Source organism: Pan troglodytes, chromosome 10, assembly GCF_028858775.2.
Source record: "Pan troglodytes isolate AG18354 chromosome 10, NHGRI_mPanTro3-v2.0_pri, whole genome shotgun sequence".
Taxonomy (NCBI): Eukaryota; Metazoa; Chordata; class Mammalia; order Primates; family Hominidae; genus Pan; species Pan troglodytes.
Genome location: NC_072408.2, coordinates 102,859,756 through 102,877,988, shown reverse-complemented (window position 1 = coordinate 102,877,988; position 18,233 = coordinate 102,859,756). Strand labels below are relative to the sequence as shown.

At 39.5% G+C, this 18,233-nt stretch overlaps 1 protein-coding gene across 2 annotated transcripts in view; it reads left to right on the top strand.

The window, feature by feature from the left end:
- The first annotated feature begins 1,455 nt into the window (after positions 1-1,455).
- LTA4H (leukotriene A4 hydrolase) overlaps positions 1,456-18,233 on the top strand; it is a 34,984-nt gene continuing 18,206 nt past the window's right edge. The window contains exons 1-7 of one of the 2 annotated variants that reach the window (XM_063784791.1): positions 1,456-1,819; positions 7,991-8,121; positions 9,613-9,733; positions 12,632-12,700; positions 14,955-15,059; positions 16,068-16,120; positions 17,963-18,035. In XM_063784791.1, the coding sequence (XP_063640861.1) occupies positions 1,661-1,819; positions 7,991-8,121; positions 9,613-9,733; positions 12,632-12,700; positions 14,955-15,059; positions 16,068-16,120; positions 17,963-18,035 (711 nt within the window). In that variant the 5' untranslated portion in view covers positions 1,456-1,660. 2 annotated transcript variants of the gene reach the window in all.

The following is an 18,233-nucleotide window of genomic DNA, read 5'->3' as shown; positions in this document are numbered from 1 at the left end:
ATAGGTTCTCAAATTTCATATGTCCAAAATTGAATTTAGCATCTTCCCCTTAAATCTGTCTGATTTAGTTTGAATATATGTCCCTACCAAATCTCATGTCGAATTATAATCTCCAGTGTTGGAGGTGGGGCCTGGTGGGAGGTGTTTGGGTCACGGGGGCAGATCCCTCGTGGCCTGGTGCTGTCCTCGCCACAGTGTCTTGTGGGATCTGATTGTTTAAGTGTGTGGCACCGGCCCCGCAATCTCTTGCTCTTGCTCGGGCCATGTAGAGGCCTGCCCCTTCTTCACCTTCTGCCATGATTGTAAGCTTCCTGAGGCATACCTGGAAGCATACCGGAGCTATGCTTCCTGTACAGCCTGCGTAACTGTAAACCAATTAAACCCCTTTTCTTCCCAGTCTCAGGTATTTATAGCAATGCAAGTACAGCCTAACATACTGTCCTCTTCATATAGACTACTACCTCTGGTTAATGACTAGCCAGCCACTGAAGCCAAAAGCCTGGGCCACCTTTGTCTCCTCTCAATCCGTGAATCCACTTATCTAAGTATTCCTTCCATTCATTCCTTCCTCTCTATCCTAACTTACTACTTACCTATGTCAGGCCCCCAGCATCTTCTGATTGAGCCATTTTAATAGTTTCCTAAATCTCCTGCTAATGGTTTTGATACCGCATTTTATAACATGAGTCTGACCATGCTTTATCAGTCCCCTGCTGAAAACTCTTCAGTGGGTCCCCCATTAATGCACCCAGGATTAAAAGGCCACCTGTTTAAGGTCCTTCGAAACCTAGCCTCTTCCAATTTTTCCAGTTTTAATTTTGTGGCCCCACCCTAAAGGCAAGGCATCCTTCAATCCTCCTTCACCTGCCACAAGGGCCCCAGAGCTGAGCTAGATGTCCCAGCTCTGCACTCCCATTGCGACCAGTGCATAACTTTTATAGAAATTCATTAGTTTCTAAGATGGGAATGTTGGCTTTCTCCGTTTGAGAGATGCAGGTTCTGGGGATGTACATAATAAACACCGAAACTGACAAAACAACTGTTTAAACCTTGAATTACTTACAGCTGGAACAAAAACAATTATTATGCCTCCCCGTCGGGGAATCGAACCCCGGTCTCCCGCGTGACAGGCGGGGATACTCACCACTATACTAACGAGGAACTGCACAAAAGAAGGTCTTGTGATAGGCCTTTTCTACGTTTTTGCTCCGCCCCCCCGCTACATGCAAACACCGATGAACCTGATTTTCTTATGTTTGCCACCACAGCTTCCACGAAAGTTGAACAGAGCCAAAATGGTAGTGTTCAGTTTTATCTCCCCCTCCATTCTCATCATTTCCCTTCGGCCACCCTTCTAACTGCCCCTACTCCCCTCCTCTTCTTCAGCTCCAGGCGCACGCTTGGTCCCCCTCAACATCCCTAACACATACGCTCCCAGGTAGCCAAGCGCCCGCTTGCCGCGCGGCACCATGGAACTTGTAGTTCCTTCACCCATTCCCCCAACGCTCGTCTGACTTTAAGAAACTTCCTTTCCCGGCGTGCACCGCGAATCCCTCCTCCTCTTCTTTACCTCTCTCCCTCCTCCTCAGGTTCTCTATCGACGAGTCTGGTAGCTGAGCGTTGGGCTGTAGGTCGCTGTGCTGTGTGATCCCCCAGAGCCATGCCCGAGATAGTGGATACCTGTTCGTTGGCCTCTCCGGCTTCCGTCTGCCGGACCAAGCACCTGCACCTGCGCTGCAGCGTCGACTTTACTCGCCGGACGCTGACCGGGACTGCTGCTCTCACGGTCCAGTCTCAGGAGGACAATCTGCGCAGCCTGGTACAGTGGGGCGCCTGCCCAGTGCCCGCCTCTCCCGGGCTCCCTGCCCCTTGCCCCTAGTCCTTGCGGGCTCCCGGATCTCCGGCTCACCCCGCCGCGGCCCCTGCCTAGCCCCACGTCCCCGTCTGCTCTTCTGTAGTCCCCATCCAACTCATGTTGTGCACTTCTCTTCAGCCCCCAGATCTCTCACAGCACCCCTTCTCAACCCCGCTTACGCCTCTGCATCCCTTCCCTCACCCCCCACTTATACGTATGTCTCCTCCGCCCCTCGCCCGGATCCTCTCTCCGAGGTCCCTGGGCACATCCAGCGCCTCGTCCACTCCTCTCAACTCACCCAGCCCTTAGGTGTCATCTTTGCAGTAGCCCCCATAATTTTAGTTCCTGGCTCTAATTACTCCATGGCCTCCCCATTGCTTCGGCCTGCGGCCCAGAACCCCCTTCTTCAGGCCCCAGACTTTTCCCAGCCCCCTGGGCACCTTCCTCAGTCAACAATCTCACCCAAGTCTCAGATCCCATGTCATGTCGATCCCTGATCCCACGGTTGCCTCCCGGGAACCCTTATTTCAATCCACAGGTCTGCAGGGCACCACCCATCCGTCTCCCTCCTAGTTCCCTGGATCTCCCTGCTAGTCGTTTTCAAGCCTCTTAGGATTTCCAGCCCCGGCCGGGCAGGCCTCTTCTTTCCGCCGTACTTTGAAACTAACAGTCCCTGCTTGCTAACTCTAGGCGCAGCTCTCTCTCTTCAGGGTCCTTTCTACTTTTTAATCTTATCAACTTTCTTCTAATAATTTAAGAACGGATGGGACATTCAAATTTTCTAAGTATGATTCAATACGCTTTTTTAATAGTTGGTTCCAAGGAGCCAAGTAGTTATTTCACTTAGAAAACACATACTTCTACAAACTCTATAACCATTGGAATGAAGAAAGGTTGTAGATTCATGGAATATTATTCAATGATTTTATCTGTATCATAACCTATATTTAATGTTCTTGCTCAAATTGCCCGATAGTATTTGGTTTATACCTTTCACCTGAAGGTACCTTTCACCTGAAGAATTTCATAGAAGATCATTTTAAAAATAAGAGGGTCATGAAAAGACAGCCAAATTCGGCTTCTTCACCAGGGCAGGATGCTACATGCGTATTTTACACAGTGTAGCATGGTGAAATCTACTAAAGCACATCAATAAGCAATCAGATCAGATCGGGCAGATAAGAATTGGTGGCTTTCAGGCCTCTTTTTCCTACTTGTGTAGAAAAGATCTGCATTTTGATTTCATTAATATGAACTAATAAGTACTTTCTTACTCTTCGTCCTTCAACATTTTGCTAAACTGATTGATTTGAAAAATAGGTCGATTCCTCTATGTACTGATAGGTAATCAACAAAACTACTATAAGAAAGAAAAGAAAGATATTATAAGCAGGAAGGCATCTATTTCCTTGCAGATCGCACTTTGGTCTTCTTGAAGTACCATGCTATCTTTAATTGCAGTAGCAACTTTGCCTGGGCAGGGCTGAAGTCCTATTTCAATGCAGTTTCAAAACTAAACACCGCATGTTCTCACTCATAAGTGAGAGTTGAACAATGAGAACACATGGACACAGGGAGGGAAACATCACACACCAGGGCCTGTTGGGGGTAGGGGCCTAGGGGAGGGATAGCATTAGGAGAAATACCTAATGTAGCTGACGGGTTGATGGGTGCAGCAAACCACCATGGCATGTGTATACTTATGTAACAAACCTGCACGTTCTGCACATGTACCCCAGAACTTAAAGTATAATAATAAAAACAGAAAAACCACACTGTGGGACTGCCATATTTGAACATGTGTTTATATGTCCTACATTCAAAAGTACTAGAGATTTAAAAATTAAGCAATTCAGGACACTTGTGTTCAGATGTGAATAATTGCAAACCAAAACCGAGGTCGCTAGTGGAAGAAATTTAAACAGGTTTTTCTAATATATGAACAGCAAATTCTTCCTTGAATCTTTAGCTGCAACATATATTTCAGAAGAAATATTCCAATTGGTTTAAGATATAATAAAACCTTGACTAAGCCCCAAACCCACTCAAAGCTCTCAGTTAACTGGAAAGTTCTTGTTCTTCACCTTTATTTTAAAAAATTAAATTATAAACTATGCTGAAAAAAGTAAAAGAATGAAAATTTTTATAGCTTTTTGCTGCTTAATGTGACCTCACACTTACCTTTGTTTTGTAAAATAAAAACTTAAAAAAATTTATTATTTGAAGTTCAGGTGTACTTCAAATGTGCAGGTTTGTTACATAGGTAAACTTGTGTCATGAGGGTTTGTTGTACAGATTATTTTGTCACCCAGGTATTAAGCCTAGTACCCATTAGTTATTTTTCCTGATCCTTTCCCTTCTCCTACACTCCACCCTCCAGTAGGCCCCAGTGTGTGTTCCCCACTGTGTGGCCATGTGTTCTCATCACTTTTGTAAAATAAAAACTTTACCTCTGTTCTATAAGTAAGCAAGAGTCAGGATGTTTAAATTTTGAAAAGAATGTCCCAATCTAAAAATCTGCTCATTGTTTTTACATTCCCCAAATCTAGAGAAAAGAAGGTTTTAAAATTGTGATTTCTGGTTGGCATGTCTGTTTAGCAAATTAGAGCCTGGAATTATAATAATGTTAGATGTTATACAAGGAAGGCAATTTATGGTACAAAATAACATGTTTATAATTGTTTGCTTATTTATGACAAAAGCCTTAGACCAGGAGCTTATCCTCATTAATTAGTTAATTAATATTTATTTAAAGTTAACTTGTTGCTTTCCTCCACTAGATTGTGGACTCTTGAATGTAGAGACTGTGTTTCATAACTCTTTGTATCTCAACTTCCTAGTATAGTCTATGTCTGGCATGTAGAGGACATTCAAAAGTTTGATTAATGGATGATTTCAATTAGAAAACAGTGCCTAAGCTTAACATGGGCTACATTGATAATAGTGCCAGCTGTATTTCAGAGGTGAGATGGGAAGACCCAGTGCCAGTGCGGAATCAGGAGAGACGTCATGTCTTCTTTTCCTCTCTGTTCTTAGAGTTTGTGATGTTGAGGAATGCTGAAGAAGCCTTAATCGGACAAATTCTAAGCTTTCTAAAATTCTTTTCAAGTTTTGGGTTATTTACACTGAAGTTTGATCCTCCAAATTTATGATAACTTTCATACATTTGTTTCTTTTCACTGAAACCTTCAGAAATGTTTAGGTGTTCTTTTGGTTAGTGGCTCAAGAGGTTTTAGTGCCATGGCCAAGGCAGAAGCCAGCAGATAACAATAGGTATTTCTGACTGCAAACCATCTTGTTTTCACTAAGTAAATGGCTCAACTGGGAATCAAATCAAGGTGGTTTTTTAGTTTTAGCTTTGTGTTTCACACATAAACTTATTTTTTTCCATCATATCCCTGCACGTAGCAAGTAGAAAATGTAAATTTAGACATCATAATGAGGCATAAAGCTTTTTTAAAAAAAAACTCTGCTTTGTTCTAGAAAGGACTGAGACTGCTTGAAGCAACATATATAGTATAAGATTAAAAATAATTAAATAATTTGCAGGAAGAGAGAATAAGGATAGGAGAAACAAAACCCATGGCATAAAGCTCTCTATACTTTAAAAGAAGTGGGCCACAGGGTTGACATGGAGCTTCCTACCAGCCTGTGCAAAAAAGGAATCAGATATCTATTCCATGTCAACTGACCAGCTACTGAGAAGTACAGCTGCTTTTTAGGGGGATGGAGGGTATTGTTCAAAGAGGATACTGTGAAACATATAAATTATATCCTATAATTAGTAGAGCTGTTGATGCTTAACACGTTTCTTAAAAAGTACTAAATCCAACTTGTCAACAGTCCAGTTTATTTTTCTTTCTTATTACAGTTTTTGACTATTTTTTAAAAAATAACATCGCTGAAATTTGAAGGGGAATTTTAAAAAGTAGTTTGCAAATGATAGTTGAGACTTAGGACTTGAGATAATACAGCTTAAACATTGCATTTTTTGTTTTCTCTTGGTCTAGGACCTACTTCATGCATTAATTGACACCTAGTGTTTTTGAGGCAGAGTGCTAAACCCTGGGAATACAGACCTAAGTAACATTCTCTGTTTTAGAACCCTTAGTCTAATGGAAAAAGAAATCATTATAATGCAGTACAGTAAGTATTATAGGAAAGGGTAGGGCCAAGAGCTATAACAGACACAGGGGATATCAAAACGTTTCACAAAAAATAGTTGTCACTATGACACTTCTGATTCTGAACAGATTTGGAAAGTTTAGCCAATATAGAAAACAGAATATGTTCCACTGGGAAATGACCCAGTTAATTCATCTATATAAGCATGTGTTATAAACACAAGATACTCAAATCAAGTTTTTAAAACAAGTTAGCTATTCTGAATAGCTATTCAGAACTAGGTACTAGACTATGAAGAGACTAGAGAGGTACTAGAATATGAAGGAGTAACCCTATTATTTTAAATAAGATATAAACCGTATCTTCTACTAATTTAGAGTAAGGATAACAGATGAGGTACCCCCAAAAGAAAGTACCCAGGGGCAGCTGGGAAATGGCTGGTTCTTGGCCTCACATGTAGCCAGGTCAGATTTCAGAAAAGGAAAAAAATAATGCCAGAGGTAGGGAGATCTGGTAGAAAGCAGTTCTACCAGTCCAGGGCCTGACCTGGGTTAGTAGTGGAAAGAAAGGAAAAGTATGAAGACATTGTGAAAGAACAACTTTTAAGTGGCTGTGTGGGGTTGGGAAATGGGATCAAACCTTAGGTAACTGGAAGAGTTCTTTTAACAGAATCAAGAAATCTGGGGAGAAATCTGATTCAGGGAGTATAAAAATCATTTTTGGAATTTTTAGAAGCCTATTCAATGTGTGGTGCTATGTCCCATGGAAATGTTGAGCAGGCGATTAGACTGAGGTCCTGGGGAGGGAATACAACTGTAGAACTAGAATGGCAGGCATCTTCACAGAGACACTAGTTGAAGATGTGGGCATGAGTAAGAGCTAGGGAGTGAAGGATATGGCAAGAAAATCAAAGGACCGGGGCTGGAACATTGGGACATATCCATATTTTTGAATTGGAATAAAGGAGGGGAAAGGAAAAAAACATTAGACAAATAGAGAACCATTTATGATGTATGTGTACAGGCAAAGAAGTGAAGGAAGGGGTTTTAACCAGATGACATGGTCCATAAGGGCTGTGAGTAGACAGAGGTCAAGGTTATTGGACAGAAAAGACTTTGTTGATCGGGGTGGGGGCTGCCCTTTCAATAGCAAGAAGCCAGATGGAAGAAGGGGAAAGGGAGGATGATTAATGAGGAAGTAGAAGTAGTAGTCATAGCAGTCAAAAACTCCCTTGGAGTTTAAGGAAGGAAGGAGGAAAACTAGAATATTTAGTGGGTAGATCCATCAAGTAGAATTTTGTTTATGTTGTTAAGAAACAGTCTTGTGGCATAGGAAGGTTCAAGATTCTAGGACAAGAGATTAGTTGAGAGATAATTAAAGAGTATGATTTGTAGGGCTCAGGATTTGGGGGATAGAAAATACTCTGACACTTGATGCCACTCCTTCATGCCCAAAGCAGTTGTCCTTAATTGGCCATGGCAAGTAGATATGGCCTCCCAATCCTCTGCAGAATCATTTGGTCTGAGTTGCCATACCAGGTTGGGCTTTTTCTAGATACAACCACAGTGATATACAGTTTGCTGATTTGCTTAACGAACATGAAGTTTGAAAGTACATGAGTTCTAGGAGGAAATATATTGTGTAATGTATTGAGGAGCCAGAGTGAAAGAAACTTAAGTTATAGATAAAGTTTTTCATAATAGAGAAAATTTTAGGAGTCAGAAGCAAACATATTTTGATTTAGATTTGACTTTTACTTAAAGCCCAAAATTTGTGTGACTGTCCTAGGGTTATTTAACAATATATATGCAAATCTTAGAACCCAAAAATTTTCAAGATGCTTAGAGTCCCAAAAAATGAGACCTAGACTAGCTTTTGACTCTTTAATTCTTCTAATTTCACTCTGTATTTTACTCTCCATAAGCAAATAGTTGTTGTAGCCTATATCTAATATGAGTTTTTTCTGGTAAATGAAACTATTTTCTTACTATTTAAAAATATTAATTTTAGGTTTTGGATACAAAGGACCTTACAATAGAAAAAGTAGTGATCAATGGACAAGAAGTCAAATATGCTCTTGGAGAGAGACAAAGTTACAAGGGATCGCCAATGGAAATCTCTCTTCCTATCGCTTTGAGCAAGTATGAATGTTATGATCTTTCTCTTTTACAGCTAAATAATGGGGAAACATATTCTTAACTAATTTAAATATTTTTTCTTTTTAAATTTTAGTTTGTAAATATGTAATGATTGGTACACTACTTATCCTGATCTTCTGTTCAGATTAAAGTTGATACAGCAGTTAAAATTATATATACTTAAGATACTAAAAATGTTGTTTGTATATAATACAACAAGGACTTTGGGAACTGTTAGTTTCTAAACGATTCATCCTTTTACTAATATCTAGAGTGATGGTGGGGGCATGCCATCATAAGAAGGCATTTCAAGATAACCTGGGCAGCTTTACAAGTTGCACCCTCCTTGCCCTTGCCCCAGAGGCCAGCTGCATTTATTAATGGGACAATGATAATGCCAAAGATAGAACTGTTACAGTGCAGCAATCTTGGGATAAGTGCTTTAAATGCATTCTTGTATCTAATCCTTACAGTAACCCTGCTGGTATAATCTACACTTAAAGATGAGGAAAGGGAACCTTAGAGAAATAACTTATTCAAGAAAGTGGCAACCAGAATTGTCACATTGGGAGTATATGCCACCTCTTGAGGGGAAAGAGGGTGAAAACTATTGGCCTAGAACAAGGGTGATCTACCCCAGTTGTTCAGAGGCCAGTGTTTTCATGCCTTCTCTTTCCCTTTAAGAGAAGGGAAACACTTAAGTCTAGCTTGTGAGGTAGATGGTATTCACCCCATTCTACAAGGAAACTGTGGCATAGGGAGGTCAAATAATTTCCCCAAGTTTACAGTACCAGTAAGTGATAGAGTCAGGATTCGAACACCAGCAGGGCTGCTGGTCTCTAAAGCTCTGCTGTTTCCTTATTATCAGTGCTTCTCAAACTCTCTGGGGTAAAGGACCAATTTTTATCCTCTTCAATCTGTCATAGACTGATACTTTTGTACAATGCAATAAAAATGAAATATGAGGAAGAAGAGATGAAATACAAGCACACATTTTTTATTATTAGATTCAACAGACATAAAAATGACTCTAAAAGTTTTGCAATGCTGACTCTCAACTTCTGGTCTTGTCTTGTCCTGGGCCGGTAACAGTTTGCAGACTAGCACTGCTCTGTGTCATGCTGTGGCACCTGCTGCTGTGGTAGTTGAAGCCCCAAAATGATTTCTTTCACTTTTTCACTCTAATAAAATATTAAATGATATCACAGATGCAAAGTACGTGACACACAACGGGGTAGTCAACCACTGTTAGTTGCCATTAAGCCTTCGCTAGCAGTTAGCATAGGAGAGGTAAAAGGACCCACAGGCTGGCAATTAGGTAGGAAAACTGAGAGGAGACTTACCCACTGAGGATGTGGCATACCTAGAGCTTACTGCCAATCAGTGATGAGAATGCATACTATGTTATTTATATTATTCAGTGTATGTATTATGAGTTTAAATTTTCACTAGATGGAATCATACTCTACTAATATATTTATTTGTTTCATACAGAAATCAAGAAATTGTTATAGAAATTTCTTTTGAGACCTCTCCAAAATCTTCTGCTCTCCAGTGGCTCACTCCTGAACAGACTTCTGGGAAGGAACACCCATATCTCTTTAGTCAGTGCCAGGTAAAAAGGATTCCAGAATGATTTCTGATGCAGAAAATTTCAGCACATATGGTTGAATGAAGCAAAATGAACAGTGGTTTTATGGATTATGTAGGTTTTACCTAATAAAATGTATTAATTGATCTTATAAAAACATATAAGATGAATTATATATTTTCATTTTATCTTTCACTATTAATACACTCATGCCTTACTTTAAATAAGAAGCTTCTTTCAGTTTGGAAATATGTCCACCTAGATTGGACTCTCTAGGCCTGACTTAGAACTTGGCAGAGAGTAGGTACTCAGTAAATAGTCATAAAATGAAAGGAAAAATTAATAAATAATATGTACTGGTTATGAAAAATGCTAATAGTAAAGAAATGGAAAGTGAAAGATTTAATTTCCAAACCTTTTCCAGACACCATTGCCCAGAGGTAACCACCATTGAGTTTGGAATGTAGCTTTTCCATATTTTTCTTACACATTTACAAAAGTGTGTATTATATCAATATATTAACTGTACCTTTAAAATTGCATGACTTAAACTACTTTTGTTTTCTGTTTTAAAACTAAGGGTAAAGAGCCATACAATTAGAGATAACCTGTCACAAGGATAATACATTTCAAACTGTCTTCTGAAAGAAAAAATACCTACTTTTCATAGTAATCAAATAATTTACAATTTAGGGAACTGACTTCATTAAACGTTTGCTCTATTTCCAGGCATTGTGCTAGATTCTTTACATGTTTCATCCCTCCCAATATTCCTGTGTGTTAGGTTCAAATTTCAATACAAGTCCATTTAAAAAAGGAATTAGCATATGAATCAGACCTGTTTACTTTCTATGGCCACTTGAAACATCTTTTTAATCTAAGAAACCCTCAGTTTAATAATCTAGAAGAGATGAAATGTTCTACGCAAGAGTGTACAAATTGCACAATCTGTATCTCATAAATATCTGATTTTCAGGCAGTATTTCTTAATAGAATGTCTATTAACCAAAGTTGGCAAGAAATGCAAGATTTGTGAGTCATGAAAATGTTAATTTTGAATATATTATTCCATTTCTTATTGGCAGCAATGTTGGGAATATGGGAAACAGATTTCAGCTAAATTAATAAATGATTGAGGTGATAGGAATCATGTAGACATGATTTTGTTTGATGAATTTGCTTACGGTTGTTCTGTATGCATATTTGCCTGGGTTTGGCCTTATCCAATGAAATACATTTAAAAACCCCTTTGGTATTGCCATGTCACCTAACTAGAAACCATTAAGGAACTATAGAGGCATGGTCTTGGAACTCTATTTTGGGAGAGAGAACCAGGTGGCTCTGCTAGTCCTACTTAATCCATCTAGAGGTCATTTGGGAGCCTATATCTTTGGAGAATTTTCTAGAACTGAAATAAAAAGACCTGGAGTTTGGGGGTTTTAAGAAAGCTTGTGGTGGAATGAAGTATGTTTAGGATTTGTAATAGCTTCAGAGAAGGGTGTTAATATCAGAATTCCTTTGAGTTTAGTAGACTGTCTCAATGAGGCTGGGTTTTCATTTCATTGTTCACCAGCAGTAGACAGACTTATTTGTAAACAGACCGGGTATAAGATTGTAGGTGCTCTTTTTTTTTTTTTTTTTTTGGAGACAGGGTCTTGCTGTGTTGCCCAGGCTGTAGTGCAATGGTGCGAACTTGGGTCACTGCAGCCTAGAACTCCTGGGCTCAAGCGATCCTTTTACCTCAGCCTCCTGAGTAGCTGGGACTACAGGTGTGTACCACCATGCCCAGCTAATTTTTTTTGTGTAGAGGTAAGGTCTCACTATGTTGCCCAGGCTGGTCTCAAATTCTAGAGCTCAAGCAATCCTCTCATCTGAGCCTCCCAAAGTGCTGGGATTGCAGGAGTGAGCCACGGCACCTGGCCTGTGGCCATACTGGATGGAACCAATGTTAATAACGATTGGTGTGGCAGTACAGAAACACTTTGCATATGATATGAATGAATATGTCTAGATGGCATTGAAAGAGACTGTTCTTTCTCCCTTCTTTGCTTCTTTGTTTTACTTACAAGGTTTGCTGCAAGATTGAAGTGTCAAGATTACAGCAACATTTCTCAGGCTGTGTTCGTTAGAATACTGACATCCCATTAGGTGTTAAACCAGAGAGAAATGGGTTTTGTGTTAACACAAATGTAAGAAATCAAACAGGTTTCTTTATTGTAGGTCTGTTCAGAGCCTTCAGGCGGCTAATATTCTAGTGGCTCTGCAAGACAGTGGTGCAGTATGCCATACTTCTCAGGTCTGTTTTGCTACAGAGCCCTTTTTTCTCAGGTTTCTAAAAGCTTCTCACTGGGCACTACTGTCACCCAGACCATAGAGTAGGAAACACTGCTTAAGAGTTTCTCCATGCTTCAACTGAAATGTGAGGGTTAACCATAGATTAAAATGGAAAATCTGATTTTTAAAAGTCCAAGAATCTATTTTTGGACTTTAAAAGATCCCAAAAGGCCAGGCGTGGTGGCTCACGCCTGTAATCCCTGCACTTTGGGAGGCCGAGGTGGGCAGATCACCTGAAGTTGGGAGTTCGAGACCAGCCTGATCAACAATGGAGAAACCCCATCTCTACTCAAAATACAAAATTAGCTGGGCGTGGTGGTACATGCCTGTAATCCCAGCTACTCGGTAGGTTGAGGCAGGAGAATCGCTTGAACCCGGGAGGTGGAGGTTGCAGTGAGCCAAGATCGTGCCATTGAACTCCAGCCTGGGCAACAAGAGTGAAACTCCATCTCAAAAAAAAAAAAAATCCCAAGAAATGAGGACTGTTTTTATTTTAATGTCTAAGAACAATGCTGCAATTTTTAATGATTTCTTAATGACTTATGCGAAAGATAAATAGCTATTTCTTCTTGTTTCTCCCTTTTTCAGGCCATCCACTGCAGAGCAATCCTTCCTTGTCAGGACACTCCTTCTGTGAAATTAACCTATACTGCAGAGGTAAATATTACGAATTATTAACTCAATTAAATGATGCATATCAGTAAATATGGTATAAATGATAAGCAGAGATGATAATTGAATTCCTAGAGCTAGAATTATTTTTCTTAATGAAATTCTACCTGAAATATGTAAACAAAGAGGCTGTGGCACTCATTCTGAATCTCTACTTTAAAGGCAGTTTTAAACATTTTAACTGTGAAAAAAAGGAAATGGAAACCAATCTGACTTTTAAAAAGGAATTCAGGGCTAGGTGCGGTGTCTCACGCCTGTAATCCCAGCACTTTGGGAGGCCGAGATGGGTGGATCACGAGGTCAGGAGATCGAGACCATCCTGGCTAACATGGTGAAACCTCATCTGTACTAAAAAAAACACAAAAAATTAGCCGAGCATGGTGGCGGGCACCTGTAGTCCCAGCTACTCGGCAGGCTGAGGCAGGAGAATGGCGTGAACCCAGGAGGCAGAACTTGGAGTGAGTTGAGATGGCACCACTGCACTCCAGCCTGGGCGACAGAGCCAGACTCCGTCTCAAAAAAAAACCCAAAAAACAAACAAACAAACAAACAAAAAGAAGAAATTCAGAATCCTGGATCTAAAAATAAGAACTTAGGAACAATTTTTACTTGACTTTTAAAAATTGACATTTGCACGATTTAAGTTTCTGTAAATGCATTCTGTAGCCATATAAGCCTAGTGGGCATGTATTTCAGACTTGTCTGTATGCAATTCCAACTTATTCCCTTGGTAGGTACTGCTAATCCTTTTTGGAAAAGGTGAACTGTAATTACTAAATAATCACTATCCCGGAGGCTAGACCTACTTAGACCAAGCAAATAGAATGAGGACCAACCCATATTTATGGGGCCTTCTTGCTTCCCAAATCATCCCACAACCAAATTACATCTAGGATAGTGCAGTGATATATTATACTTGGAGGCAAAGAATCCCAGGGCTCTGGCTCTTCTCCACCACTTAATAACTGCGTGAAGTCCCAACTACTTGGGAGGCTGAGGTGGGAAGATCACTTGAACTCAGAAGTTCAAGGCCAGCCTGGGCGACATAGCGAGACCCCATTTCTAAAAAAATAAATAAATAATGATGTGACCCTTGAACAAGTTTTATGACCTCGCAACCTCAGTTGGCACATATATATAACGTATCACCACCTAAATGAAGGGAGGTGGCTGAACCAAATTATTTCCTGAATAGTTTTGTGCTTTAGAATCTACAATTGTTGTAGCACTGGTTCAGGAACTTCTAATTCTGTGCCTGCCTCAGTCATAGCTTTGGGTCCTGAGCCATGCAAGAAGAACATGAAAGTCTAGCCCCTACTGGAATATATTCTTGTTTGATCATTAATACTTGGGGGAGTCCTTTATTCTGGCATTCATCAGAAATCAAACTTTCAGAATCACGGAGCTAGGATACACAGTTAAATGACTATATGGTTTGCCGCATAAGGGTCTTTTCCGTATGGATTTCCAGAGAAAATTATTTGACAGTTTTTAGCAATAAATTTTAGTTTTTCACAGTTACTACTTTTAAAAGGTTCCTCTATTTGTAACTCCAAGTGTGTGTTTTCAAAACAAAATTGTTCAAAACCATTCTGTCCTACAGTGAGTATATAACGTCCTTTTGAATCTGTTTTGTGAGTGTAGGGGGAGCAGGGATGGTGGCTGCCATTGCCAGGGATGGTGCTGGGCTCTTCACTTATATTATTTATTCCTTGCAGCAAGCCTTTGAAGTTTTACACTTACTTGATGGGGAAACTGAGGCTCGGGGGTTATATTTATTTGCCCAAGTTTGTGCAGTTAGTTATTAGGTGGCAGAGCTGGGATTTTAATCCAGTTTCTACCAAAACTCTGCTCTTAATGTGCATGGGTGAATGGATAGAAATTTCACATTCACTTTTAAAGAAGCCAGTTTCCCATATTGCTAATTTTATTTACAAAACTGATATGTATATGTGTATATATATACTTTTTGTATATGTGTTTTATATGTATACACATATATATGTGTGCATATATACACACACATATATATGTGTGCATATATATACACATCTATACACGTTGTGTTCATATATATGTGTGTGTATATATATACTTTTTGTATATGTATATACTTTTTGTGTTCATAGTCTGTTTATTAGATAGTCAAGAATGGGAAGAAAAGGTTATTTTACATATATGGTTTAAGACACATAGAAGCTTTTATTTATGACTAGAAATGATTTTTCTCCTTGATTAGGTGTCTGTCCCTAAAGAACTGGTGGCACTTATGAGTGCTATTCGTGATGGAGAAACACCTGACCCAGAAGACCCAAGCAGGAAAATATACAAATTCATCCAAAAAGTAAGATCCTAGGGTCTAGATTTTTGTTTTCATTGGCGGTAAACTACAGTTAGCTTGTACACATCCAGAGGGCAAAATTACTTTTGAAATATTTCAGAATTTTGAGAACAGCTTTTGGTTTTTGTTTTCTTCATTTTTTTTTTCTTTTGTGCTTTTAAAGGGTTTTGTTCTACTTACAGAGTGTTGTATTGAAGAGAGGGTTTGCTATAGAGACAGAATAGGGACCATGCCTGTTTTCATTTTTCCTCACTCCAGTTCAGGGGCTGGCTTCCTGTTCTTTTGAGTTCTTAGGCATTCACCTGCCCTGGTACTACAGTGTGGGCAAGTGGCTGTTGAGAGTGTTTACAAATGGAGGAGTCAAGACCAAAAAAGCACTGAGTTACAGTCCTGGTCATTAGACATGTATCTTTGACCTTCAGTGAACAGAATGTGTATGCATGCGTGAGTGTGTGTGTGTGTGTGTGTGTGTGTGTGTGTGTTTTCTTAATTGACCTCACAATGGATAATTTGACTTCCACTGCAGCTTCTGTGGTTCCAAGCTCCCATAACTTTGGCATCTACTTATTGCCGGGTAACTCTGTGTGCCTCTACAACATGCCAATAGTGCTTTGAAACATAAAGGAATAAAAAAAGAAAACCAAAACCTTTTAAAAGTCAGGAGGAAAAAGGCAAACATATGGGAAATGTGCTTCCTGTAGGTTACTTTTTGAGAAATGCTCAAAATGCACCTTTTAATAGTATGTATGACCTTGTTTTTCATGTGTGAGAAGCTTTTGTTCCTAGCAGAATAAAAGGCAAATAGATGTTTTGAACAATGTTTTGTATCACAATTTCAAGCTATATGTTAAAGATGAGAACTATTTGAGAAGTATAAAAGCAAAGTTATCCCTACTAATATTAGGAGATTTGAAAGGGAATTTACTTACTTTTAAATATGAATTGTCTTACTGTGTAACATTTGTGAACACTAATGCAAGCACGTGGTGTGCGTTTGTTTGCCCTCTTTAGGTTCCAATACCCTGCTACCTGATTGCTTTAGTTGTTGGAGCTTTAGAAAGCAGGTGAGCTTTTGGAAAAATTTTCAGGTTTGTGGAAAGATCAAAACTTAGGCATCTTGAACTTCTCTCAAGGTTAATTGGTCAATCATTTGCATATTTCTCAAGATATCAAGCTGACAGCTCTAGAAAAATTCAAATCTAAAATGTAGGCAACAAATTAATTTTACATTTAAAAATCTTGACCAGTCACCCCTTATTTTTTCAAGTATTGTAAAATGAGTATGCTCTTACCTTTAGAGATCTGGATTCTCATGTAAGCTTGAACAAGTCACTCTCAATCTCTGTTTCTTTATCCTTGAAATTATAATGTCTGACTTTCTACCTCATAGGGTGGTTATGTGAAACAAATGAGATAAAATATATTAAAGAACTTGGAAGCCTACAAATATTACAGAAATGTAAGATATTTTATCAATATTTTACAAATAAAGTGCCCTTCCTTCTTAATTTTTTGTTCATTCTTAGTTTTAAGCACACTTAACTTTTTAAGTGTGCGGTTCAGTAGTGTTAAGTATATCCACATTGTTGTGAAACAGATCTTCAGAAATTTTTCATTTTGCAGAACTGAAACTCTGCACCAATTAAACAATAGCTCCTCTTTCCCCCACCGCCCAGTCCTTGGTAACACCCATTCTATTTTCTGTTCCTATGAATTTGATTACTTTAGATACCTCACATAAGTAGAATCATACAGTATGATTTTATCTCTTTGTGTCTGGCTTATTTCATTCAAGGTGTCATAATGCCCTTAAGGTTTATCCACGTTATAGCATCTGACAGGATTTCCTTCATTTTCTATTTGTTTCTTCTTATATAAGAGTATTCAACCTTTAAGTGCATGACAAAGTTTATACCCATTCCTGTTCTAGAATAGTCTTATAGGCTGGGCTCTGTGGCTCATGCCTGTAATCCCATCACTTTGGGAGGCCAAAGTGGGAGGATCGCTTGAGCCCAGGAGTTCAAGACCAGCCCAGGCAACATAAGTGAGATCATGTCTCTACAAAAAAATAAAAAATTAATCGGGCATGGTAGTGTATGCCTGTAGTCCCAGCTACTCAGAAGGCTGAGGTGGGAGTATTGCTTGAGCCCAGGAGGCGGAGGCTGCAGTGAGCTGTGATGGCCCCTCTGTACTCAGCCTGGGCAACAGAATGAGACCCTGTATATTTAAAAAAAAAAAAAAAAAAAAACGCTGGGCATGGTGGCTCACGCCTGTAATCCCAGCAATTTGGGTGGCCGAGGCAGGCGGATCATGAGGTCAGGGAATTGAGACCATCCTGGCTAACACAGTGAAACCCTGTCTCTACTAAAAATACAAAAAAAAGAAAAAATTAGCTGGGCGTGGTGGCGGGCACCTGTAGTCCCAGCTACTAGGGAGGCTGAGGCAGGAGAATGGTGTGAACCTGGGAGGTGGAGCTTGCAGTGAGCCAAGATGGCGCCACTGCACTCCAGCCTGAGTGACAGAGCGAGACTCCGTCTCAAAAAAAAAAAAAAAAAAAAAAAAAGTTTCTTATGAGTTGTGACTGGGTTTCTATAGTTGTGAAATTGAGGGATGAAATGAGACCCTCAAGAGGTCTTACAAGAGGCAATAAACTAATTGGGGACACCTTATGTCTTGGTTTTTTTCCTTTGGTCCAGCCTGTACCTCCTTAGAGAGCTGCATATCTATTGCTGCATATACAACAGCAGGTTTGCAGCTCACGCCATGTAACCTCATCCCTTTCCCATAGGCACATGGTAAATGCACTCTCACTGTAAAGGTTTGTCTACAAGACATTAACTACTTTTTAGAACCAGATGAATCATTTGCCGTGAATTTCTTTTTTATTAAGCTTTTTAATCTTGCAGGCAAATTGGCCCAAGAACTTTGGTGTGGTCTGAGAAAGAGCAGGTGGAAAAGTCTGCTTATGAGTTTTCTGAGGTTGGTCATATAGTTATCCTTTGTAATCATTGTGATAGACAGTAGATTGAAGATTTTGAGTGTGAAATGTGATGGTTTTAAGTGATACAGGGAAAGAATCAGATTGTCTTTTATGTAGATGTGTAGTTGCTACATTCTTTTTATCATTTTCATTTAACATAAAAATCATTAACTTTTAACCTTCATAGAAAGCAATAT